At 40.7% G+C, this 25,135-nt stretch overlaps 4 protein-coding genes across 4 annotated transcripts in view; 3 read left to right on the forward strand and 1 right to left on the reverse strand.

The window, feature by feature from the left end:
• Nucleotides 1–2,374: 2,374 nt before the first annotated feature.
• Nucleotides 2,375–25,135, reverse strand: part of LOC135469292 (uncharacterized) — a 34,662-nt gene continuing 11,901 nt past the window's right edge. The window contains exons 3-8 of the mRNA XM_064747908.1: nt 10,437–10,601; nt 7,605–7,763; nt 6,930–7,061; nt 6,203–6,345; nt 5,570–5,651; nt 2,375–4,687 (exon numbers count right to left, since the gene is read on the reverse strand). Coding sequence (XP_064603978.1) covers nt 3,750–4,687; nt 5,570–5,651; nt 6,203–6,345; nt 6,930–7,061; nt 7,605–7,763; nt 10,437–10,601 — 1,619 coding nt within the window. The 3' untranslated portion in view covers nt 2,375–3,749. The remainder of the gene's footprint in view (nt 4,688–5,569; nt 5,652–6,202; nt 6,346–6,929; nt 7,062–7,604; nt 7,764–10,436; nt 10,602–25,135) is intronic.
• LOC135469296 (tubulin alpha-1A chain-like) lies at nt 12,472–14,150 on the forward strand. The gene is made up of 2 exons (XM_064747912.1): nt 12,472–12,607; nt 13,021–14,150. Exons 1-2 carry the CDS (start codon nt 12,487–12,489, stop codon nt 14,148–14,150), a joined length of 1,251 nt encoding a protein of 416 aa, XP_064603982.1. The 5' UTR covers nt 12,472–12,486.
• LOC135469294 (tubulin alpha-1A chain-like) lies at nt 17,184–19,150 on the forward strand. Its single transcript, XM_064747910.1, has 2 exons — nt 17,184–17,412; nt 18,021–19,150. Exons 1-2 carry the CDS (start codon nt 17,292–17,294, stop codon nt 19,148–19,150), a joined length of 1,251 nt encoding a protein of 416 aa, XP_064603980.1. The 5' UTR covers nt 17,184–17,291.
• On the forward strand, nt 22,264–24,230 carry LOC135469295 (tubulin alpha-1A chain-like). The gene is made up of 2 exons (XM_064747911.1): nt 22,264–22,492; nt 23,101–24,230. The coding sequence occupies exons 1-2, from the start codon at nt 22,372–22,374 to the stop codon at nt 24,228–24,230; spliced, it is 1,251 nt and encodes a 416-aa protein (XP_064603981.1). The 5' UTR covers nt 22,264–22,371.

The following is a 25,135-nucleotide window of genomic DNA, read 5'->3' on the forward strand; positions in this document are numbered from 1 at the left end:
GCTGCATAAGCAATATAGAAAGCTTTCCCGCAGTTTTCTATATCTTCGTTGCGTGTAATGTTTATACTTGACTTCATCTGCTAACTGAAAATGTTTTAAAGTTACATAACTTATTTAATGTAAGAGTGTGCCGATGAAAGTTTATTGAATTCTGTATCAAAATGACAACTTTTTTGTCACTCTCGATATTTCAACATTGTTATTTTTCATTACCTTTGTACATACAGCGCTGTCTTTGCCATTTTGTGGTGCCATTTATCAGTGTATAATCACACAGTCAGATGTTCCTCACCAACTATCACAAGTACATATCCCTTTATCATTACAAGGCGTAAATGAGTGTTACTGAACTTCACAGAGAAATGCCCTTGTTCTATACTCTTTGCTTGAACTCTGTTTGTCTGTTCTTTTACCAGTATTCATTGTCAGAGATGTCTTGGGGCAATGTTAGCAGTTTTAGAGAACATTCTTCATTTACGCTGTCATTCTCCAACAGTTTTTAGTAAATGTTTTAGACTAAGCAATCTCTACAGCTATATAAGTAACTTTGGCTCACTATTCAGTTGTTACTTATGGGTGGTGTTTTGCCCAGTTTCTGCTGTAATATGGTGCTTCTAACAGTGTGTGGGTTGATTGATTGAATGTGAATGCGAAAGGATCAATAAATGTATAATATATGTAAATTTGTTCTGTGTTGTCACATGATTTGGTTATTTGTCTACCGGTGGAGCTAGATTCTCAGTGGTTATTTTCACCATCACTCCAACCGTCTTTCTCACTCTTCCCAGACATTTTTCTTAAACTTCATCATAATTTGCATGTCTGGGTAACTCACCAATCAAGCTGAAGTTTCTTGTCACTTAATTGTTACTTTTAACTATTCTAGACCGTGTATGCATCTTTCCTCTACGATAAGTTAGAGGCAAGATGCCAGTTTTCTGTTCTCGGCTCACACCTACAATATGTTTTAATTGCTAATGTGGTTTACTTAGAAAAAGGGTTTACTGAAAAGTCGTTACATTAATGAGACATCGGAATATGAGCAGAACGACGCCAATGGAGATGCAGCTGTGATCACAACACAGCATTTTGAGTCATTCTCAACCAATGATGTCTAATATATTACAATTAACATCACTGCATATTTGTTTCACCTAATTCTGCTGAAGTCATGGTGGTAATGCGTGAAAATTGATACTGGTTAAAGTAGAAAACATAAAAATGGTGGCAAAATCAGATGACAGAGCTTGAAAAGTTTTTTGCAGATATGGTCTTTAATATATATTTTTTCTTTTATTTGAAAAAAGTTTGATATGGTGGGTATTTGGGTCCACATGTTGGTATAGGCTTTGCGTTTAATATTTTAAATACGGATGTGATGCACGTCTCATCAATTTATTTGAATGTAAACTTGTTTATATCCGAAAACATACATTTAAGCTGAATTATTACAATATTTATATTCTTGAGTACAGCGTAAAACACCAATCAAATAAATAAATATAATATTTATGAATATATTAAAAATATAAATATCATCAAAATCTCGGTTGAGCACATTTGTGACGTGAAAAGATCAAATTGTAGTGCAAATATATTATTAAACGTGTTATACGTCTTCATTTATAATATTATTCCCCAAAGACAGTATTTTCCTGGTTGTGGAACCCCAGTCACTCACTCACTCACTCACTCCAAGTTGTGGTCCCAAATACCCACAACGCAAAGATCAAGTTTCTTTTTTCTCCTTTCATATCATACTTCGTACCAACTGTTCACGTGTTACGATTATTTAAAAAAAAAAGAGAAAAAAGGGCACAGGAAGAGTGTAGAATACTTTGAGCCACTCCTTATCATTAGAGCCAAGATGCAGAGTTGAACTTGAGTAGCATAGATGATGCACTTTTTGACCGATCTCTTTTTTTAAGGCGGAAACATGGAGAGTCATATTCTTGGAATTTTCATGTCAAAATTTATCTCCTGATAATTTTTTTTGTACAACTTCCGTCAAGCTTGAGGATCCAATTTCAAATATTTTGTTTTCTTACCAATATGCACATTTTGTCCAAAAATGGTTTTGTGTATCAAGCCGACCCCTGAGATCAGTTTTGTTGAATATTTTCTATTGACGGCCTGGATTTGTAAGTACAGTTATGTTCGCCTGGTTTATTCCGCTGGTCACTCCAAAAACAAGTGGAGGGTCATATATCAAAGCGCTTGATTCTAATTATTTATTCAATTTTATACTGTTCCCCCATCAGAACCGAATTAATTAGCTCTGCTGTACAGCAGAGAGAAGGCCTGCAGCCCGAGAGTTTTACCAGGTATATCTGTACATATTCGGAACAAAACCAATATATACACAGCATATAACTAATTTTGTTCACAAAAGATATGTCCTGTACACATAGGTTTATTCGTAAATGACATAACGAAGAGGGCCCTTGTCTGCCAATATTTACAAGTAAAGTAAATCATGATATTAATTAAGGGACATTCTACAAGAATATCAGGTGACATAACAAGCAAAACTCCTATCTCCTTGAGATTTATATTAATAGAACAACTAAAATTCAAATTTGAGTTAACGAAGGGGGGAAAAATTACACATATAGTAGTAATGATATATATATGCTCAATCCTTATATGTCGACAACCAAAATAAAGGCCCTAAAGATATCCACACCGTTTCTGCAGGAGTAACTTTAAATATGAATTCTCTTTGTTTGGGGTTGACTTATTCACACATGTATGGCAAAAGGAAGAACAATCTGCTGCACACAGGGGCTAAAAATAGCACTACATTGCCTTTAAAATCTAAGCGGTGATTATCGTATATTAAATATGTGAAAAAAATCAGCTTAATCCAGGCTTACAGATGCCGCAATGTTTACACATGCACGATCCGGTATACAGATAACATTTTTTTCACCTAAGCAGATCAAACTTTGGAAGTATACTAACATGAGTACCACAAAGAGGTAAGACTTTCCTTTGCCGTATCTGAACCGGCATTGAACTGAATGTATGGACTGTAGGTGTTACTACTCATTCAAACCACTTGAGCTCTACAGAACCTTGTGAGGTTATCTGATACCATTCCCTGTTACTGTTATGCACGTGCTGCAGTTTAATGGTCACGGTCCACTGAGCAGTCGAGAATTAGTTGTTAACAATGAAGCCACGTGAATCACGAGCTGTATACATCAATGGCCAAAATAGCTCAGAAGTGAATAACAACCACATGCAAAAGACAGCCTTCATCTTAACATCATTTAGGAAAGTACCGGTATCTTGCGACCGTGTCTAACCAAACGTTATTCTTCAGACATTGAATGCACTTATTTCAGCTTCTTCCAGTGTAATTCCTTTTCTAAAGGTTGAATTCTGTAAAAAAGCACAAAACGTCTTTTCCTGAAGCTTATATGCTCTAGAAAGCACAAAATGTTCCTCAAGACACCCCTGTTGTGTAAATATCCACTGCTTTCCTTCTGTTCCAGCAAGCACAGTCCTATAATAAATGTTGGCGAAAGATAAGCAGCGCAGGTGACGGAATAATAAATAGATTATATACATACCCACACGTAACAGGGTTTGTATACCCAGTATGTAATAAACTGTTTGCAAATCACATCGTTGAAAGAAAGGTAAGACTTATGGAATGTTAGCTGGAGCTCCTATTTACAAATACAGTGACGTGTAGGAACCAGAGGTCTCGACGTTAGGTAGGCAGGGGTAACATCCAAGGCTCACTCGTTATCTATTATATTGTAGTCATTCACTAGGTTTAAATTAAGACTTGTCTTTGACATGGCTTTTGTTATAGGTTCCAGTTCCTCATACGGCTTCACATCTCGATGTTTTTTCTTTTTAGCCCAAATTGCTATCAAGATGACACTGATTATGATGACAAAGAGAACACCTCCGCCTATTCCGATGGCGAGAGGAATCAAACCATTCATGTTTGTACTCACAGAGCCCTTCCCTGAAAACGGTTCAGTAATGTTTCCAGCTTCAGCGCTTGCGTTGCGTAGGTCTATTGTCGTCACTTGAGGGTCGACCACGCGATTATTAGCGTCAGTTGTGTTAACGTCTGCGGGTGACGTAGACGGCAAATTTGTGACGTCGCTGGTTTTGTTCCCATCATCAAGAATGGGTCTCCTTGAGTTTGTTTTTGTCATGTTGGAAGTTACGACTTGGGTCGTGGGCTTAGGCATACTTGTGGACATTGGCGTCGTTTTGGTGGTTTTTGGTCGACGTGTTCGTTTTGTTGTGCGTGGCTTCCGTGGGGTCGGTGATGTAGGTTGTCGCGTGGTTCTGCTACGTGGTGTCGTCGTTGACAGTGTGGTTCTGTGCGTTCGCCATGTCCATTTTGGTCGAGTGGGCACTCGTTTTGTTGTTCTAATACTGACAACTGCTGTTGAGGATATCGTTGGAGTTCTTCGAGTGGTTTTGACCATAGGCATTTTAGTTGTTCGTTTTGGTATGGTTTTCGATGGATTTGTCATTGGGGTCTGTGTGGTTGGCGCCCTTGTCGCCCGGCTTGTCCTGGTTGCCACAGTTTTCATCGTGGTTGCTCTTGTCGGTGGCGGCCTCGTTCTAATGGTTATAGTGGCTGTGGTTGCGGGCTCTGTCGTTGTCGTTTCCACACTTACTGTCGTTGATTCTGTCGTGCTTGTGATAAATTCTGAAAGAGAGATAAAAATAAAGACATAATACATTTCAACCTTTCAAAAGAGAAACGCTTTTATGGAAGACTCCATACCTGCTTAGGGAAAAGCCAAACATGGAACACATGTAATCTGGAAGGCACAAGCCGAGGCTTGAAACCTGATGAACGTTTGTGGAGCCATTAACTCGTATCAAAAAGGAGTGAATTACTCTTGTGTGGCTATTTCCACAGCCTAACGTTCGTTGAACACCACTTGTCTGCCATAGTATGGTGCACTTATCTGAACGTCACGCGTGGAAAAATTTGTCAGTAACTAGCCAAAGGTCAGTGGTTTACCCTTGGCAGTCCGATTCAACTCGTAAAACTGACTGCCATGGTATAAGTGAAACATTCTTGAGTATGGCGTTAAACAGTGCTCTGAGAAATAAATAAATAAAATCACTTGTTAGGTTTGTGGATTAAACGATGAAAACCAGTAGTTATAATGCACATTTAGTTGATCTCAACAGCTTTACCAGCATTAAACCGCATGTTTCTAACATCAAGCCGTGTTATTTTCTTATCTAGAAGGCACGCAGAAGGTATAAGACTTCTGGCACAGCTAAACGTACAAATTCTGCGCGCCACAAACAGCACCCTGAAATATCTGTCATTGTTGAAAAATCGTTAAACAATTCCTGGTTCCAGCTCGGATGGGATCTTCACCAAAATTTAATGGGGTGCTCCTTACATGTGGCCCATGGACAACTTCTACGGAAAACTCCACCTTCAATAAAGTTGCTGACAGACCCGACCCCACGCCCGCAAACAGAAAAACAGACAGGCAGGCAGACACATGAACAAAGGCAAACCATAACCTCCTTGGGGGAAGTGGAGAATGTTAGCAACTTATCTCACCTTCCGAACAGTTGTAAAGCCTAGCATCGTCAATGGCTATATCACTGGCGTAGCCCTCCAGACGTTTACCTCTAATCACAACCTGTAAACATTAGAAGAATAACAGCGACTATGAGAATTGAAAATCCTAATGGCATACACATTCGCCCAAATATACCGACTCTAATTAATTGGTATTACGTCAAACAACTAGCAAACGACTAAAGTAAATATTTCACTATCGTATTGATCGATAAAATTATATTGGAAACATCATACTCTTGTATATTTTAGGTGAAGTATATCCTGGAGCAGAAGTACAGTGTGTTATGCCCACAATTATGTAGGCACAGCCCACAATTATGTAGGCACAGCCCACAATTATGTAGACACAGCTCACAATTATATAGGCACAGCCCACAATTATGTAGGCACAGCCCACAATTATGTAGACACAGCTCACAATTGTGTAGGCACAGCCCACAATTATGCAGACACAGCTCACAATTATGTAGGCACAGCTCACAATTATATAGGCACAGCCCACAATTATGTAGGCACAGCCCACAATTATGTAGACACAGCCCACAGATGAACGATTCTGATAACCTCAATGTTCAGTGCAACGTGTGTAAAAGGTGTCAAGGTTTATACCTGAAAGTTTTCGTCAAGGGGTGGAACAGTTGTCTGAGCTCTCAACCAGACGTCTCCTTGGTTACCGACCACGTGGAAACTTGAATTGACAGAATTCAAGTCTCCGCTCTCCGGCTTTATGAAGATGTCCAAACTTCCTACGTCTGTTTAGGGACAGAGAACACAAGAACAGCTACATTGTGACATTCGACTGATGATTCTGTCATTTAAGCCAGTATGAAGTTCAATTTATGATTGGGGATGCTTTTTGGTCCAAAATATTTTGAAGAAGTTGTTGAAGAGTTGAGGTACTGAAGTTGATAAATGGCAATTCCCGATTCATGTATGCTCTCTATAACTATTTGTCACAAACAGAGAAACAACAGAGAAAAGTTTCATTATATATGCTACTAGTTTACCTGTGCGCTCAGTCGGTTAGCGCGCTTGCACAGCATAGTGACTCAAGAGTCTCTCACCAATGCGGTCGCTGTGAGTTCAAGTCCAGCTCATGCTGGCTTCCTCTCCGGCCGTACGTGGGAAAGTCTGTCAGCAACCTGCGGATGGTCGTGGGTTTCCCCCGGGCTCTGCACGGTTTCTTCCCACCACAATGCTCGCCGCCGTCGTATAAGTGAAATATTCATGAGTACGGCGAAAAACACCAATCAAATAAATAAGTAGATAAGTATACCTGTGCTGTCGTTTAATGTCTAATCAGAGATTTATTTGTGACAGTGCATTCTAATCGTACCCGTTTTGCCGAACATGTGGTACCACAGAGAGAAGCACTGGTCGCTCTGCTCCGGTTGATACACCGGGGAAAGTAAATCTGCCTCGTCACCCGTTTTCCGGGGCGAAGAGGTCTCGATGTACATATAATAACCTGAAACGAAAAAAAAAACCCATAAAATATTTCATTTCCGCCCAACCGCGATAAATATTTTGATTACTGGCAAATTATAAACGAGCAGAATACTTGATTGGGATAATATATTTTATTCATTAGCACATTTCTTGTGTCTTTAAATCATCGTTAATTTCTGACTATTTCCTACTTTAAATGCTTACTTCGTTCTTCGGTGGTTTGTCTTAAACGTTCTTTTGGAGGGGGACCAGTATACGAATGACAATTTCCTCGCCTAGATTTTCCTATTCAAATTTAATTTGCTATAAAATTGTATTCCATAAAAATAAAAAATAAAAAACAAATAAACATTTACCAGTATTGATTTCAGGACAAAGCGAATTACTCAATATAGGCCTAAATGTTGATTTCACTACAAAAATATAATTTTCATTTTCATCTTTACACTAAACAGCCTTATTTTATCTTTTAATGATGTTCAATATTCACCTTTCACATTCCAAAGTGTGATGGGATTTTTTTGTCAAACCTAATGGATAAGTAGCAAACATTAACACGAACCTTTCTTCAGCTTTCCATACGTATGGTCAGTCTGCGGTCCAGTGTGTCCTGACTGAGTCTGGCCGGAGTGTCTGCTCCAATCAAAATCGTCGTTTGTGGACTGCCTCCAGCCACACAAATCACTTTGTTCAAAATCACATTCCAACACCGATGACGTAGCTGCAATATATACCGGTACACGTTAGTAAATCAAAGGCAAAAAAAAAAAACAACAAAAAAATGTTTTTTATTGATCTGTCCATTTGAATGTGGCGAATTACATAATGTATCTCTGTGTGTGTAATAATAACTTTATTACTAGCAAGCTTTATTTAAGCTAGCAATCACGTACAGTTATTGGTCACTAATTCATGAACGAAAACTATCTGTAGGTAACGGCATGTCAGTTAGAAATTATAGGTGAACACAACAACAAATCACAATGGCATAAACACGGCGCGACTTCAGTGCGCAGACCCGACGCGATTTAGGTACCCAGACACGGCGCGATTTTAGTACCCAGACACGGGGCGACTGCAGTACCCAGACACGACGCGATTTTAGTACCCAGACACGGGGCGATTTCAGTACCTAGAACCCGGCCCGATTTCAGTACCCAGGCACAGGGCAATTTCAGTACCCAGACACGGGGCGATTTCAGTACCCAGACTCTCTGCGATTTCAGTACCCAGACTCTCTGCGATTTCAGTACCCAGGCTTTGTGCGATTTCAGTACCCAGACCCGGGCCGATTTTGGTAACCAGACACATGGCGATTTCTGTACCCAGACATGGCACGACAAACAGATAGAAAAAAAACACATGTATTATCGCCTCAAAGAGTGCTGTTAAAAAACCGTTCATTCTTTTCCCGGGTACAACGACGGCGTAGCGACTGAGATGGAATTCGAACTCACTAACCATTCAGAAATGTGATCTGTACGAAATGTACATTAATGAAGACACTTAATCAAAATGACACCTGTGCTCCACAGAAAATACAAAATTCAGATGCAGGGCTTTTGTAGCACCTTTTTAAATCTATATGTACTTGAACATCTCATATCATTCAAACACATATTCAACCACATACCATCCAACACGGAAAAGTTGACGATAAGTAATCCACAGAAAGCAAGGCGAATAGCTCTGAACATGACTGTAGGACTACGCAAATGAGTGATGTTATCGTTCCGTTCACCGATTTGTTTCCAGATCAATTGACATACGAGGTCGGTCAACGTTATCAGAAATGAACTGAACCCTAAGATGTTTTCCTATTACGTATTGAGGCCGAGCGTTTGTGGATCAAGTGTGCAGAAATGACATGTTGTGAAAGCAAATCTAGTGAAAGGTGAGTGATAGGCTTGACAGTTTATAGACAAATCACTAATTTGCTCTGCTTAGTACGTGATAGAGGGCAGTGGACGTCACGAAGGGCGGTAACCCTTATACCCACTCGATACGATCAAGATTCACGGATCAGTTACACCGCACGTGGTAGTTCTGGCAGGGCGAAGCGAGCTTCCACTGATTCAAGTGTTTACCTATAACTTTTGATGCCATCTGGTATCATTAACCGAACAGTTTCCCCTAATACGAAACTAGGACTAAATCGAAAATAAACAATAAATTAGAATGCTGAACGATGGCGGGCTATTGAAGACAGAAAAAAAAATCACTTCGTTTTCACCTCCTCGGAAATAGTATATGTATAGAAGAGTAGTACTAGGTGGGTTTGTAGGCGCTGTCATATTGAGTTTAAGTCCCGGGAAGACAAGCGATGTTAAACTTTAGTCCAAATTTCAAATCACTTTAAAATCGTTTTTTCGTAACAAGGTCAAAATATTGCTTGACCACGTGAATTCTGAGTAATTTATTGTAAAATAGATTTCAGCTAAAATAACGGAATGCACCTAAGTCTAAGATCGCTTCGTGACATACCGGACGCTCAGCCACTCGATGGATGACGAAAGGAGACGTTAGGACCTAATCTTCTGATGAACCGGTCATTTGTACTGATATTATAACACAGCGACACTCTCAGGCCACATGCATGGACGTGCACCAAGCTTAAATAACATCCGAGTCGAGCTTTTCAGAATGAATCAAAGCTAAACAAAAGAAGTTAGTTCGTATGTTAGATAACTGAAAAATGAACGTAAAATATTTCATTTATTTATTTATTATTTTTTAAAAATATTTTTAAAGACTGTTAAATGCCTTCCAATGCTTGAATTCTTTGGTGAGTATTTTTTACCATAGCTGTGTTTAGGTACATATTCTGGTACAACAAATTTTCCCACAGCTTTCGATGTTGGAATAGCTTTTATTACACACAAAATGAAGATCAATTTAAAAAAATCGCCCGTCTGGAGAATGTGACGTCAGAGTACAAGGTCACTCGCAGTATGGCGCATAATGCCCGCCTTAAAATTCCAACATTAGATTATATTTAGTTTAGTGAAAAAAGAACCTTAAAAAAGTCAAGATACTTTCAGAGGCAGTTTCCTATGGCATTTTCACCTTTTCATTCGAAGAAAGACAGGAGAGTAACAGAGCTTCTCTCCGATACTCTGGATGCTGTAAACACAGACTGATAAATACAGGGTTACTTGCCAGGTCAATCTCTGACCTTTGCGTCCATGTGTTACTAATGCTTCAGGATTTTAAACGTCTTGTTAAAGCACTACAATTCAGAAAACGTTGTAGCTAGTATTATTATCTGTTGCTTACTGTCGTTTCCTTAGTGATTTCTTCGCAGATTGATATCTTTATGCGTATTTGAAACGCCGAGTTCATAATTTGTTATTGCATGTATCCCGTCCTAGCTGATATAGAAAAGGTGGCTTACCTCGACAAACAGGCGGAGGCTTATCCCAGCTGACTTTATCACAGAAGATCTCAGTCGGGCCGTACAGTTTGAAGGAATCCTGACAGCTGAAACTCATCTTGGCCGAATTAAACGATGGTTTGGCTACAAGACCGGCGCTAGCCACGATATCGGGGCAACCAGGGGCTGGAGATATAGGAATAAACAATGTAAATGACCTAAAAGCAAGGATGAACCATCATAAAATTATAAATTATAAGTATAACGGTATCGCCGGCCAAGTCAAACGGTCCAGTGGAACATGTATTTAGCTCTGAATCAGATCACAGATGGACACAAATTTGTAATTGACACCGATAACGCCCATGGAGTACAAAGTTTGAAATGGCATTGTTAGGGTTGTGTACTTGATATTAAAACAAACCATACCACGAAGAGTAAAACCAAAAGCAGGGGTGAAAATGTGACGGTTGACAGTTTATCTCAATCCCTGAACGATGGCTTAAGAATAAATAGGTAAAAAGCCACTGATAGGGTAACGGTCATGAATATAACAGTTCTTATTATGGTATCAAAGACTGACATATTTTGTATTGAAGACTGCATGATAACGGTCATGAATATAACAGTTCTTATTATGGTATCAAAGACTGACATATTTTGTATTGAAGACTGCATGATAACGGTCACGAATATAACAGTTCTTATTATGGTATTAAAGACTGACATATTTTGTACTAAAGACTGCATGATAACGGTCTTGAATATAACAGTTCTTATTATGGTATCAAAGACTGACATATTTTGTACTGAAGACTGCATGATAACGGTCATGAATATAACAGTTCTTATTATGGTATCAAAGACTGACATATTTTGTACTGAAGACTGCATGATAACGGTCATGAATATAACAGTTCTTATTATGGTATCAAAGACTGACATATTTTGTACTAAAGACTGCATGATAACGGTCTTGAATATAACAGTTCTTATTATGGTATCAAAGACTGACATATTTTGTATTGAAGACTGCATGATAACGGTCATGAATATAACAGTTCTTATTATGGTATCAAAGACTGACATATTTTGTACTAAAGACTGGATGATAACACAAGTAGTGAAGGTCATGAAGTATTGACCGTACATGTATTTGTAAATAGTACTGCCGGAGGAGAATCCTAAAAGCACTATATATGTACCTTTTAGTCAAGTAATCTTTGTTGGTTGTAATCGCTGCATACGTCTATGGTATTCACAAACTTGTGTTTTCTACATTAGTCAAACATCACGAAGGGAATATATTGGAGCCGAACGTTACCTGTTTTGAATGTTTTTAGGTACATTGTCATTTTTGGGGCAGACTCAGTATAGGCTTGTATATAAAATGTAACTACTAATATTGCAAACAGTAGAACAGCCTGTGAATACAAACGGATCTTTGTTGTTAGCAGCTCGGTGTGATAATCACCGGATTACCAGCCGCGTAAAAAGCATGAGAAGATTACTCAAAATGAAGCTCAGCCCGTGTGAACTTGTCCTGGGTTACATCACGCATGGAGACCATGTGCTCCACTATATTGTTTGGAGCCAAGGTGCTGTCAAGGTGACGGTTGAAGGTATATAAGCAGGGTAGATTCAGCTAATGTCACATTCATAGCTGACTTCCATATCAGACTCCTAACCGTCTAGGAACACAGTTTGTCTACACCTCGATAACAATCCAAAATGGTAAGTACCAAGTTAATTTTCATTTATTGTAAGTTTGTTTTCGAGATTCAAATGGATAAGCACCATTCTATAAGTGTAAAACTCTTGAATATGGAGTTAAACATCAAACAACATTACGTGGTTCCAGTTTTCACACAAAAAGAAACACAGATTCATAACTGGTTGAAAATTACGGTAATAACAGAAAATCTTGAATACAGCATAGTAACATGTTTTATTTCCTTTCCTTTAACAGCGTGAGTGTATCAGCGTCCATGTCGGCCAGGCCGGTGTCCAGATCGGCAATGCCTGCTGGGAACTGTACTGTCTGGAACATGGAATCCAGCCGGACGGTCAGATGCCCTCAGATAAAACCATCGGGGGCGGGGACGACTCCTTCAACACCTTCTTCAGTGAGACTGGAGCTGGAAAGCACGTCCCCCGGGCTGTCTTCGTCGACTTGGAGCCAACCGTCGTCGGTAAGTAAATTATAAGGGAACTATCCGAAATCCTCGGCCTACCCCATGGTATCACCGACTGACTACAAAAAATATTAGACCCGAAACCAGCTTTTAAATGTGTGGCCTAACGTTTCTAGCCGTTTAGTATATGTAGGTCACCAACAAATTTTTATAACCGTTTATGTGGAAAAATCATGTTCACATGGCACTCAGTGACCTAAGCCATTTAAAATAACTGAAGTGGTGCCGTTATTAATTGAATGCTAGTGAAAAAGCTAATAAGAGACGATAACATGGTTGACGTCATCTAAGAGAAAATGTCTGGAGTCCGGCGTAAAACACATATTAAAATACATGTATTAATTAACATTAACTGTGGGGAGCAATATAAAGCCTTTACTTAATCAATAATTTTGCCTTTAAAATTTCAGATGAAGTCCGCACTGGAACATACCGCCAACTGTTCCACCCCGAACAGCTCATCACCGGCAAGGAGGACGCCGCCAACAACTATGCCCGAGGTCACTACACCGTCGGTAAGGAGCTCATCGACTTGGTTCTTGACCGCATCCGAAAACTGGCTGACCAATGCACGGGTCTTCAGGGATTCCTCATTTTTCACAGTTTCGGAGGAGGAACTGGCTCTGGATTTACATCCCTTCTCATGGAACGTCTCAGTGTCGACTATGGCAAGAAGTCCAAGCTGGAATTTGCTGTTTACCCTGCACCTCAGGTGTCCACGGCTGTGGTTGAGCCCTACAACTCCATCTTGACCACCCATACAACCCTGGAGCACTCCGACTGTGCCTTCATGGTCGACAATGAGGCTATCTACGACATCTGTCGCCGTAACCTCGACATCGAGCGTCCCACCTACACCAACTTGAACCGTTTGATTGGTCAGATCGTCAGTTCCATCACGGCTTCTCTCCGATTTGACGGCGCCCTCAATGTCGACTTGACCGAGTTTCAGACCAACCTGGTACCTTACCCACGTATTCACTTCCCTCTGGCTACCTACGCACCGGTGATCTCTGCAGAGAAGGCTTACCACGAGCAGTTATCTGTGGCTGAAATCACCAACGCCACCTTCGAGCCAGCCAATCAGATGGTGAAATGTGACCCACGTCACGGTAAATACATGGCCTGTTGTATGTTGTACAGAGGTGACGTCGTGCCAAAAGACGTCAACGCCGCCATTGCTACCATCAAGACCAAGAGAACCATCCAGTTCGTCGACTGGTGTCCTACTGGGTTCAAGGTCGGCATCAACTACCAGCCCCCTACCGTTGTCCCTGGAGGTGACTTGGCCAAGGTCCAGAGAGCTGTGTGTATGTTGAGCAACACGACAGCCATAGCTGAGGCCTGGGCTCGTCTTGACCACAAGTTTGACCTGATGTATGCTAAACGTGCCTTCGTCCACTGGTACGTAGGAGAGGGTATGGAGGAGGGAGAGTTCTCCGAGGCTCGGGAGGATTTGGCCGCCCTGGAGAAGGACTACGAGGAGGTTGGAGTCGACTCCGTTGAGGATGAGGGAGAAGGCGAGGCCGAGGAATATTAAAGAACTTGGAATTGTTTAATTACTTTATCAAAGTCGATCACATATTCCTCTTTTATTGACATATTCCAGTTGTAAAAGAGTGAAAGTATCAGAGATCAACGCAAATGTACGTTCCACAACCACTTCCATCCAACAATAAATACGTCCTAATATACAGAATTCGTTTGTCTGTTGTCCTTTATTTGTCAGCTGGTGTGGTCGTTTGCGCACTTACTTACATTCATTAAAGACCAATTGTCTTTCAACAGTATATCATTCAAGCCTGTAGATGTGAAATTTTGTCAATAACTTTCCAAAGATCGTTTGTGTACCCTGGTCATTCCGTTTTCTTGTACCCGTGTAAATGATCTTCTTTGTAATGAGTATCAATGAGATAAATAGATAAATCAGATAAACCGGAGAACAACGCAAGTGCCCGTTCCATAACCACTTCCGTGCAAGAATAAATATGACCTAATATACAGAATTCGTTTGTCTGTTGTCATTTACTTGTTAGTCGTGTGGTCGTTTGCAGACTTAATGCCGTTCATTAAAAACCACTTGTCTTTCACCAGTATGTCATTGAAGAATGTGCGTGGGAAATTTGTGACCAACTTTCCACGGATCAGTTGTGCACCCTGGGCATTCCCGTTTCTTCCAACCGTAAAAATAGTCTCCTTCGTAATAAATCACAACAATCACATAAATAAATGTATTTTTCAGCATAATATCCAGTAACTCCTGTTAAATCGATAATTAAGTCATATGTGTATCTATACATAATTTATATCAATCATGATTCCTTGCAATAATTTCGGATTTACAACTGTCATCATAACTACTTAGGGAAATAAGACACAACCACCCTCTGTACGAGGTTATGGACAATACTTTAAGATTTACACCTGTCATCAGGAACTACTTGTGAAAATAAGACATAACCATCCACAGTACGAGGCTGTGGACAATAATCTGAGATTTGCACCTGTCATCAGGAACTGCTTGTGAAAGTAAGACATAATATATATTTGTGCTTGTTATGAGGAACAGGAAGAAAATGTTACATGGAAAATTAATATACAGCTGTGTTCTATGAGAGATTACGAACAATAACTGCATATTTACACCTGTCATCAAGAAGTATACTCGAAGAAGTAAACAACATCTATATAGATATTCTTTATCTGTCTTCATCTAATCTTCAATCATACAGCGGTATGGTAGAGTACGCTTGTTGCGAGTTCGGGCCTTGTACTTGCCAATAAGTTGACAGAGCCAAATTTTGTTTTCATGTCGTGTGAATGGTGAGAAAATCAAACTGACGATTTCTTGATGGATTTATCTACATGAAAAGAAGCTCAGGGGCAATTATCATAGAAGTAATCAAAATCACAAAATTAACATCTAATCTGACTTGATATTTAATAGACCTAAGCCCATTCATGTCCATTCTTGCATTGTTTTATATTGATTTAATACCAAAATATGCACGTGTTCATGGTCATTAATTGAGGGAAGGCGTCCACAAGCTATTTCCGGAATATGCCATTAACTTTAAAATCACTACTCTGCCAAACAACCATTCTCCTTCCACTTGCACATACAAGTCGCGCCCTCTTCAATAAGGTGCAGGTCTTTCAATCGCCATGTACCCGAGACTCGGGTTCAATACCCTCTGCAGACAATGAATTCTTAAGATTCCTTTGTTTCTAGTAATCTTGGAATGGCAATCGCATAGTGTGCTCTTCACCGTAGACCGGTTTCCTTCCACCAAAATCATATGTCACACATTGGAAAGTTCGTCAACCAAACAGTTCGGTTTCCTCCCAGGCAGTCCGGTTTCCTTCCCAGATAGTCCGATTTCCTCCAGCGATAAAACTGGCCACTATCGTAGAAGTGGAATTCTTTTTAGGTAACGTAGTTAAAATAATCAGACAAATAAATAAGAAATAAAGAAATAAAGAAATAAAGGAATGAAAGCTGGAAAGCATCTCAAGAAGGCAATCTGATCCTTGACCCACGGCTAACCTGTGCACAAATATCGTATCCATTCAAGTCCGCTCATCAATTTGACCATGTTATACGCTGCTGTCAGACAAGCGAACAGGAAAACATGCGCTGACAAAAACAGCTCATTTCCTGTCATAAGTAAATAAATAAATAAATAAATTCACCGATGTACAACGCTAACTTTTGAAAGCCATATATCATCCTCTCATAGTCGACACAATGTGTATCCATTCAAACATAACTATGCTGAAAGAGAGTTAAGTCGCTTCGGGACGCACGATATTTACGTGTATATGTGTCACACGCGTTGGTATGGAATATTTTCTACATCCACAATCCATCTCAATCTTTGTCACAGAATTTACAGCTAACTTTCACTTCCATAGTGTTTAAACTGTTAGACATAGCATAACCACACCGTCACTATACATGCACTGTATGTAATGTGTGAAAGCTCTACATGTAATTGTTTCCGTTACATTATATCCGCTTTTTACAAACCGAGCAGCTTAACGGTAGATTAGCTCACACTGCCAACAATGAGGATAACCAGTCCGAACAGGTCGCCAAATCATAGAGACCGTCACTCCGCCATATTGTTTATCGTTTGTTGTCAAGGTGATGGTCAGCAGGTACATGTATATATAAGACGGCAAATTGCTGAAGTGTTCACATTCACATCTGACTTCCACATCAGACCCCTTGCCGTCTGGGAATACAGTTTGTCTACACGTCGCCAACATCATAAAAATAATCTAAAATGGTAAGTGCTGATTTGACTTTAAATGGCTTTCATGACTTTCTATTGTAATACTTTTTTTACTTCTTACAAGAATACTTATAAATTTAAACATTGAATAACTGTACAGGGCTTCTGCATGATGGAATTCTGTATTGATTTGGGTACTATTTTAAAAGCCTCGTTCGAGCCGAAGAATTGGTCCGAAAATCGCAGTTTTTTGAAAGGTGAACAGGAAAAAAAAAGAAAAATACTTTGGAAAATTATAATGTAATAATGTTTATCACAAGACGCTTTTAATTCTTTGACAGCGTGAATGCATCAGTGTCCATGTCGGCCAAGCCGGTGTCCAGATCGGCAATGCCTGCTGGGAACTGTATTGTCTGGAACATGGAATCCAGCCGGACGGTCAGATGCCTTCAGATAAAACCATCGGCGGTGGGGACGACTCCTTCAACACCTTCTTCAGTGAGACTGGAGCAGGAAAGCACGTACCCCGGGCTGTCTTCGTCGACTTGGAGCCAACCGTTGTCGGTAAGTAAACTATAAGGGAACTGTCCCATATCCTCGCAGTGCGCATGGTATGGCTGACTGATTACAAACGTTATTAGACCCAAAATCAGCCTGTAAGTGTACGGCGAAAGGTATCTAGCCGTTTAGTATATATAACTCACTAAGAAATAATCACAACCGTTTACATGGAAAAATCATGCTGACATGGTGAAATGGTGCCGTTATTAATTGAATGCTACTAAAAAAGCTATAATATGCTTAACGTCTTCTAAGAGAAAATGTCTAGAGTCCAGCGTAAAACACATATTACAACAAATGTATTAATTAACGATGATATGCAGAGCAAAACATTAACTTAAGAATTGCCAGTTTATGTTAAACTGTTCCCGCTAATATGTCTTTTTCATACGTGACGCTTTTTCAACATGATGGAGTAATTCGAAGACAGGCGGCCATTTACTGCAAATCTTAACGCAATGTACTGACAAGGGAAACCGCTCTACCTATATTTCAACTTTCAACATTCCGTGCTAATCTGTATTAAAACACTACCTGAACACATAAATACAAACAGAGAGAAAAATTGCGCTTCAGCTTTCATTGCATTAAATCTTTTCTCTCATTTCTAGATGAAGTCCGCACTGGAACATACCGCCAACTGTTCCACCCCGAACAGCTCATCACCGGCAAGGAGGACGCCGCCAACAACTATGCCCGAGGTCACTACACCGTCGGTAAGGAGCTCATCGACTTGGTTCTTGACCGCATCCGAAAACTGGCTGACCAATGCACGGGTCTTCAGGGATTCCTCATTTTTCACAGTTTCGGAGGAGGAACTGGCTCTGGATTCACATCCCTTCTGATGGAACGTCTCAGTGTCGACTATGGCAAGAAGTCCAAGCTGGAATTTGCTGTTTACCCTGCACCTCAGGTGTCCACGGCTGTGGTTGAGCCCTACAACTCCATCTTGACCACCCATACAACCCTGGAGCACTCCGACTGTGCCTTCATGGTCGACAATGAGGCTATCTACGACATCTGTCGCCGTAACCTCGACATCGAGCGTCCCACCTACACCAACCTGAACCGTTTGATTGGTCAGATCGTCAGTTCCATCACGGCTTCTCTCCGATTTGACGGCGCCCTCAATGTCGACTTGACCGAGTTTCAGACCAACCTGGTACCTTACCCACGTATTCACTTCCCTCTGGCTACCTACGCACCGGTGATCTCTGCAGAGAAAGCTTACCACGAGCAGTTATCTGTGGCTGAAATCACCAACGCCACCTTCGAGCCAGCCAATCAGATGGTGAAATGTGACCCACGTCACGGTAAATACATGGCCTGTTGTATGTTGTACAGAGGTGACGTCGTGCCAAAAGACGTCAACGCCGCCATTGCTACCATCAAGACCAAGAGAACCATCCAGTTTGTCGACTGGTGTCCTACTGGGTTCAAGGTCGGCATCAACTACCAGCCCCCTACCGTTGTCCCTGGAGGTGACTTGGCCAAGGTCCAGAGAGCTGTGTGTATGTTGAGCAACACGACAGCCATAGCTGAGGCCTGGGCTCGTCTTGACCACAAGTTCGATCTAATGTACGCCAAGCGTGCCTTCGTCCACTGGTACGTAGGAGAGGGTATGGAGGAGGGAGAGTTCTCCGAGGCTCGGGAGGATTTGGCCGCCCTGGAGAAGGACTACGAAGAGGTTGGAGTCGACTCCGTGGAGGATGAGGGAGAAGGCGAGGCGGAGGAATATTAAAGAACTTGGAATTGTTTAATTACTTTATCAAAGTCGATCACATATTCCTCTTTTATTGACGAATTCCAATTGCAAAAGAGTGAAAGTATCGGAGAACAACGCAAATGCACGTTCCACAACCACTTCCATCCAGGAATAAATATGACCTAATATACAGAATTCGTTTGTCTGTTGTCCTTTATTTGTCAGCTGGTGTGGTCGTTTGCGCACTTACTTACATTCATTAAAGACCAATTGTCTTTCAACAATATAACATTCAAGCCTGTAGATGTGAAATTTTGTCAATAACTTTCCAAAGATCGTTTGTGTACCCAGGGCTTCCCCGTTTCTTCTAACCGTATAAATGATCTTCTTTGTAATGAGTGTCAATCAATCAGATAAATAGATAAATCAGATAAACCGGAGAACAACGCAAGTGCCCGTTCCATAACCACTTCCGTCCAAGAATAAATATGACCTAATATACAGAATTCGTTTGTCTGTTGTCATTTACTTGTTAGTTGTGTGGTCGTTTGTGGACTTAATGACGTTCATTAAAAACCACTTGTCTTTCACCAGTATGTCACTGAAGCCTGTGCGTGGGAAACTTTGTGACCAACTTTCCACGGATCGGTTGTGCACCCTGGGCATTCCCGTTTCTTCCAACCGTAAAAATAGTCTCCTTCGTAATAAATAACAAACACTTACATCAATAAATGTATTTTTCAGCATAATATCCAGTAACTCCTGTTAAATCGATAATTAAGTCATATGTGTATCTATATATAATTTATATCAATCATGATTCCTTGCAAAAATTTCGGATTTACAACTGTCATCATGACTACTTAGGGAAATAAGACACAACCACCCTCTGTACGAGGTTATGGACAATACTTTAAGATTTACACCTGTCATCAGGAACTACTTGTGAAAATAAGACACAACCATCCACAGTACGAGGCTGTGGACAATAATCTGAGATTTGCACCTGTCATCAGGAACTGCTTGTGAAAATAAGAAACAACTGTCTTCTGTACCAAGTTATGGGCAACAATTCGGATTGACACCTGTCATCAGGAACTACTTGTGAAAATAAGACACAATATATATTTGTGCCTGTTATGAGGAACAGGAAGAAAATACTACATGGAAAATTAATATACAGCTGTGTTCTATAAGAGATTACGAACAATAACTGCATATTTACACCTGTCATCAGGAAGTATACTCGAAGAAGTAAACAACATCTATGTATATATTCTTCATCTGTCTTCATCTAATCTTCAATCATACAGCGGTATGGTAGAGTACGCTTGTTGCGAGTTCGGGCCTTGTACTTGCCAATAAGTTGACAGAGCCAAATTTTGTTTTCATGTCGTGTGAATGGTGAGAAAATCAAACTGACGATTTCTTGATGGATTTATCTACATGAAAAGAAGCTCAGGGGCAATTATCATAGAAGTAATCAAAATCACAAAATTAACATCTAATCTGACTTGATATTTAATAGACCTAAGCCCATTCATGTCCATTCTTGCATTGTTTTATACTGATTTAATACCAAAATATGCACGTGTTCATGGTCATTAATTGAGGAAAGGCGTCCACAAGCTATTTCCTGAATATGCCATTAACTTTAAAATCACTACTCTGCCAAACAACCATTCTCCTTCCACATTGCATATACAGGTCGCGCCCTCTTCAATAAGGTACCTGCCTTTCAATCGCCATGCCCCCGAGACTCGGGTTCAATACCCTCTGCAGACAATGAATTCTTAAGATTGTTTTGTTTCTAGTAATCTCGGAACGCCAATCGCATAGTGTGCTCTTCACCGTAGACCGGTTTCCTTCCACCAAAATCATATGTAACACATTGGTAAGTTCGTCAACCAAACAGTTCGGTTTCCTCCCAGGCAGTCCGGTTTCCTTCCCAGATAGTCCGATTTCCTCCAGCGATAAAACTGGCCACTATCGTAGAAGTGGAATTCTTTTTAGGTAACGTAGTTAAAATAATCAGACAAATAAATAAGAAATAAAAAAATAAAGGAATGAAAGCTAGAAAGCATCTCAAGAAGGCAATCTGATCCTTGACCCACGGCAAACCTGTGCACAAATATCGTATCCATTCAAGTCCGCTCATCAATTTTACCATGTTATACGCTGCTGTCAGACAAGCGAACAGGAAAACATGCGCTGGCAAAAACAGCTCATTTCCTGTCATAAGTAAATAAATAAATAAATAAATTCACCGATATACAACGCTAACTTTTGAAAACCATATATCATCCTCTCATAGTTGACACAATGTGTATCCATTCAAACATAACTATGCTGAAAGAGAGTTAAGTCGCTTCGGGACGCACGATATGTACGTGTATATGTGTCATACGTGTTGGTATGGAATATTTTCTACATCCATAGTCCATCCCAATCTTTGTCACAGAATTTACAGCTAACTTTCACTTCCATAGTGTTTAAACTGTTAGACATAACATAACCACACCGTCACTATACATGCACTGTATGTAATGTGTGAAAGTTCTACATGTAATTGTTTCCGTTACATTATATCCGCTTTTTACAAACCGAGCAGATTAACAGTAGATTAGCTCACACTGCCGACAGTGGGAATAACCAGTCCGAACAGGTCGCCAAATCATGCAGGCCGTCACTCCGCCATATTGTTTTTTGTTTGTTGTCAAGGTGATGGTCAGCAGGTACATGTATATATAAGACGGCAAATTGCTGAAGTGTTCATATTCACATCTGACATCCACATTAGACCCCTTGCCGTCTGGGAATACAGTTTGTCTACACGTCGCCAACATCATAAAAATAATCTAAAATGGTAAGTGCTGATTTGACTTTAAATGGCTTTCATGACTTTCTATTGTGATATTTTTTTTTACTTCTTACAAGAATACTTATAAATTTAAACATTGAATAACTGTACAGGGCTTCCGCATGATGGAATTCTGTATTGATTTGGGTACTATTTTAAAAGCCTCGTTCGAGCCGAAGAATCGGTCCGAAAATCGCAGTTTTTTGAAAGGTGAACAGGAAAAAAAAAAGAAAAATACTTTGGAAAATTATAATGTAATAATGTGTATCACAAGACGCTTTTAATTCTTTGACAGCGTGAATGCATCAGTGTCCATGTCGGCCAAGCCGGTGTCCAGATCGGCAATGCCTGCTGGGAACTGTATTGTCTGGAACATGGAATCCAGCCGGACGGTCAGATGCCTTCAGATAAAACCATCGGCGGTGGGGACGACTCCTTCAACACCTTCTTCAGTGAGACTGGAGCAGGAAAGCACGTCCCCCGGGCTGTCTTCGTCGACTTGGAGCCAACCGTTGTCGGTAAGCAAACTATAAGTGAACTATCCGAAATCCTCGCAGTGCACATGGTATGGCTGACTGATTACAAACGTTATTAGACCCGAAATCAGCCTGTATGTGTACGGCGAAATGTCTCTAGCCGTTTAGTATATATAACTCACTAACAAATAATCATAACCGTTTACTTGGAAAAGTCATGTCGACATGGTGAAATGGTGCCGTTATTAAGTGAATGCTAGTGAAAAAGCTACAACATGATTAACGTCTTCTAAGAGAAAATGTCTTGAGTCCAGCGTAAAACACATATTATAACAAATGTATTAAGTAACGATGATATGCAGAGCAAAACATTAACTTAAGAATTGCCAGTTTATGTTAAACTGTTCCCGCTAATATGTCTTTTTCATACGTGACGCTTTTTCAACATGATGGAGTAATTCGAAGACAGGCGGCCATTTACTGCAAATCTTAACGCAATGTACTGACAGGGGAAACCGCTCTACATATATTTCAACTTTCAACATTCCGTGCTAATCTGTATTAAAACACTACCTGAACACATAAATACAAACAGAGAGAAAAATTGTGCTTCAGCTTTCATTGCATTAAATCCTTTCTCTCATTTCTAGATGAAGTCCGCACTGGAACATACCGCCAACTGTTCCACCCCGAACAGCTCATCACCGGCAAGGAGGACGCCGCCAACAACTATGCCCGAGGTCACTACACCGTCGGTAAGGAGCTCATCGACTTGGTTCTTGACCGCATCCGAAAACTGGCTGACCAATGCACGGGTCTTCAGGGATTCCTCATTTTTCACAGTTTCGGAGGAGGAACTGGCTCTGGATTCACATCCCTTCTGATGGAACGTCTCAGTGTCGACTATGGCAAGAAGTCCAAGCTGGAATTTGCTGTTTACCCTGCACCTCAGGTGTCCACGGCTGTGGTTGAGCCCTACAACTCCATCTTGACCACCCATACAACCCTGGAGCACTCCGACTGTGCCTTCATGGTCGACAATGAGGCTATCTACGACATCTGTCGCCGTAACCTCGACATCGAGCGTCCCACCTACACCAACTTGAACCGTTTGATTGGTCAGATCGTCAGTTCCATCACGGCTTCTCTCCGATTTGACGGCGCCCTCAATGTCGACTTGACCGAGTTTCAGACCAACCTGGTACCTTACCCACGTATTCACTTCCCTCTGGCTACCTACGCACCGGTGATCTCTGCAGAGAAAGCTTACCACGAGCAGTTATCTGTGGCTGAAATCACCAACGCCACCTTCGAGCCAGCCAATCAGATGGTGAAATGTGACCCACGTCACGGTAAATACATGGCCTGTTGTATGTTGTACAGAGGTGACGTCGTGCCAAAAGACGTCAACGCCGCCATTGCTACCATCAAGACCAAGAGAACCATCCAGTTCGTCGACTGGTGTCCTACTGGGTTCAAGGTCGGCATCAACTACCAGCCCCCTACCGTTGTCCCTGGAGGTGACTTGGCCAAGGTCCAGAGAGCTGTGTGTATGTTGAGCAACACGACAGCCATAGCTGAGGCCTGGGCTCGTCTTGACCACAAGTTCGATCTAATGTACGCCAAACGTGCCTTCGTCCACTGGTACGTAGGAGAGGGTATGGAGGAGGGAGAGTTCTCCGAGGCTCGGGAGGATTTGGCCACCCTGGAGAAGGACTACGAGGAGGTTGGAGTCGACTCCGTTGAGGATGAGGGAGAAGGCGAGGCCGAGGAGTATTAAAGAACTTGGAATTGTTTAATTACTTTATCAAAGTCGATCACATATTCCTCTTTTATTGACATATTCCAGTTGTAAAAGAGTGAAAGTATCAGAGATCAACGCAAATGTACGTTCCACAACCACTTCCATCCAACAATAAATACGTCCTAATATACAGAATTCGTTTGTCTGTTGTCCTTTATTTGTCAGCTGGTGTGGTCGTTTGCGCACTTACTTACATTCATTAAAGACCAATTGTCTTTCAACAATATAACATTCAAGCCTGTAGATGTGAAATTTTGTCAATAACTTTCCAAAGATCGTTTGTGTACCCAGGGCTTCCCCGTTTCTTCTAACCGTATAAATGATCTTCTTTGTAATGAGTGTCAATCAATCAGATAAATAGATAAATCAGATAAACCGGAGAACAACGCAAGTGCCCGTTCCATAACCACTTCCGTGCAAGAATAAATATGACCTAATATACAGAATTCATTTGTCTGTTGTCATTTACTTGTTAGTTGTGTGGTCGTTTGTGGACTTAATGACGTTCATTAAAAACCACTTGTCTTTCACCAGTATGTCATTGAAGAATGTGCGTGGGAAATTTTGTCACCAACTTTCCACGGATCGGTTGTGCACCCTGGGCATTCCCATTTCTTCCAACCGTAAAAATAGTCTCCTTCGTAATAAATAACAAATAATCACATAAATAAATGTATTTTTCAGCATAATATCCAGTAACTCCTGTTAAATCGATAATTAAGTCATATGTCTATCTATATATAATTTATATCAATCATGATTCCTTGCAATAATTTCGGATTTACAACTGTCATCATAACTACTTAGGGAAATAAGACACAACCACCCTCTGTACGAGGTTATGGACAATACTTTAAGATTTACACCTGTCATCAGGAACT

This window comes from Liolophura sinensis, chromosome 6 (assembly GCF_032854445.1).
Source record: "Liolophura sinensis isolate JHLJ2023 chromosome 6, CUHK_Ljap_v2, whole genome shotgun sequence".
Taxonomy (NCBI): Eukaryota; Metazoa; Mollusca; class Polyplacophora; order Chitonida; family Chitonidae; genus Liolophura; species Liolophura sinensis.